General features: G+C 52.4%; 1 protein-coding gene across 1 annotated transcript, besides 1 other annotated feature; it reads right to left on the reverse strand.

The window, feature by feature from the left end:
• On the reverse strand, positions 1-1,462 carry TraAM80_10167 (group II trans-sialidase superfamily; the record flags this gene model as incomplete). The annotated part of the gene is made up of 1 exon (XM_029386807.1): positions 1-1,462. A coding segment is annotated over one exon (1,462 nt), but the record flags the coding sequence as incomplete, so codon positions are not given.
• A 15-nt stretch (positions 1,463-1,477) lies between these two features.
• Positions 1,478-1,499: a microsatellite.
• Positions 1,500-1,714: the final 215 nt, after the last annotated feature.

Below are 1,714 nucleotides of genomic sequence, written 5' to 3' on the forward strand. Positions count from 1 at the left end.
ACTTAAAGCCATTTTCGACCTTCTTTGCATTCGTCACAATTGCATCCACGCAATGGTACGCGTCGTTCCAAGTTCCTTCACCCGATGCATCCGACAAGAATCCAATCAGACCGGCCGTGGGCACCGACGACTTGGAGAGGAAGGAGTCCATTTTTGCCCAAGTCTCCAAGATGGACGTAATCGTCTTCAGCTGCTCCGTTAGGGGAGCAAGAGCCAGGCTGCTTGCCCTGAAAGAGCCCCTCTCTTGTAAAAAGTACAACGCATTTTTCGAATAGAGCAGGGTGTTGCCAGACGTCGGTGTCGTGACAGTTTCCATGGAAATGGGCCCGACGTGAAACGTGTGGTTGTTGTCAGTGAGCCAAAGGTGAGACACGGTGGCTTGCAACGTGCCCCCAGGGGGAATCTCTTGCTGAGTGTACAGCATGACCTTCTTTCCAGCAATGGTCGCAGTGGTGATGGACCCCACTCTCTCAGCTGTTCGCAAAGAGTCTGGTAACAACCTGGGATGCACGCGTGTGAGTGTCCTGACAGTCTCCCTCCACATTGCCCCCATGTCCCTCGACTCGAACGCCCTTAAGAAAGAATTGCATTGGGCAACCATGACAAGCTGCCCCTGCTCCCATTCGACGATGAGGGGGTCAGTGCACCCCACGGGGAGCATCCCAAGTGGAAGCAACCAATTTTTGCCGTCGTCCTTCGAATAAATGATCATAGACACAGCTTCGTTGTCTCCTGTCCTCCTCGCCGTCACAGGAAACACAAGCGTGCCATCCTCCATCACAACGCCTGAGCCACCACCACCAACAAACCGGTCCAGGCCACGTTGTGTAGCAGATGGCTCGATCTGTGGTGCAAATGAGGTGGGTTCGCCCCATTGGATGAGTTTATCTTGCGTGGACTCACCCACGAGCAAATCAAGACCCTGTGAGGATGCAGTCCACTTCTTCGATGAAGGATCATACTTCTGATGATAGCCCCCCACAAGTAGAAAAACCTTGTTGCCCTTTGCAACTGTTGTGGGTCGGACCGCGTATCTCACACGGTCGTTATGCTCCTCTTGCGTGGTCGTGTTAAAGATGCTGTACGCCTTCCATTCGTTTGCACGGACCTTAGCGACAAAAGACGACCAGTTCTCCGCAGAGTCAAAGTACGCCGCCAGAACATCAGCATAATCGACTGAAATACGATCCTCCTTGGAGTATTTAAAGTTGATGTTACCCGCGGCAAGTGCAACCAACACTCCACCAGCACTGGCGAGGGACGGTGATACAAAGGAATCCCTTATTTGACTTTGGCCTTGTGTTTCCACAATCGTTTGGCTCGGCACAAAAAGATCAACAGGGTCCGGTATTTGCACTTCCTTTGGTTTGTTCCCCTCAGCGTGCACAGCCGTACTGCCAAAGCATATCAACAACACGCAAAGGATAGGCAGCACCGCAGAAGAAAACAGATACCGGGGCATGTTGAGTTGTCGCTGCTCTCTCTCTCTCTCTTCCCTCCTTGCGGTAGATTCGCTCAGGCCGCAACGGTTATGTGTGTGTTTGTGTGGTGCTAGTAGTGATTGCAGAGCCTTTCAACGCGCACCGCAACAAGTAGCGGGTTTAATCTCTTTTCTTCCGCGTGTGTTGGGGAGAGAAAATTGTGGGGAAGAAGCAGACAGTAGAAAATAAAAGCAACGACACAAAAAGGCACCGCCGCGCCCCAGCAGGCACCC

The sequence above is a fragment of the Trypanosoma rangeli genome, assembly GCF_003719475.1.
Source record: "Trypanosoma rangeli strain AM80 chromosome Unknown Tra_15.4_contig_00818, whole genome shotgun sequence".
In the NCBI taxonomy this organism is placed as follows: domain Eukaryota; phylum Euglenozoa; class Kinetoplastea; order Trypanosomatida; family Trypanosomatidae; genus Trypanosoma; species Trypanosoma rangeli.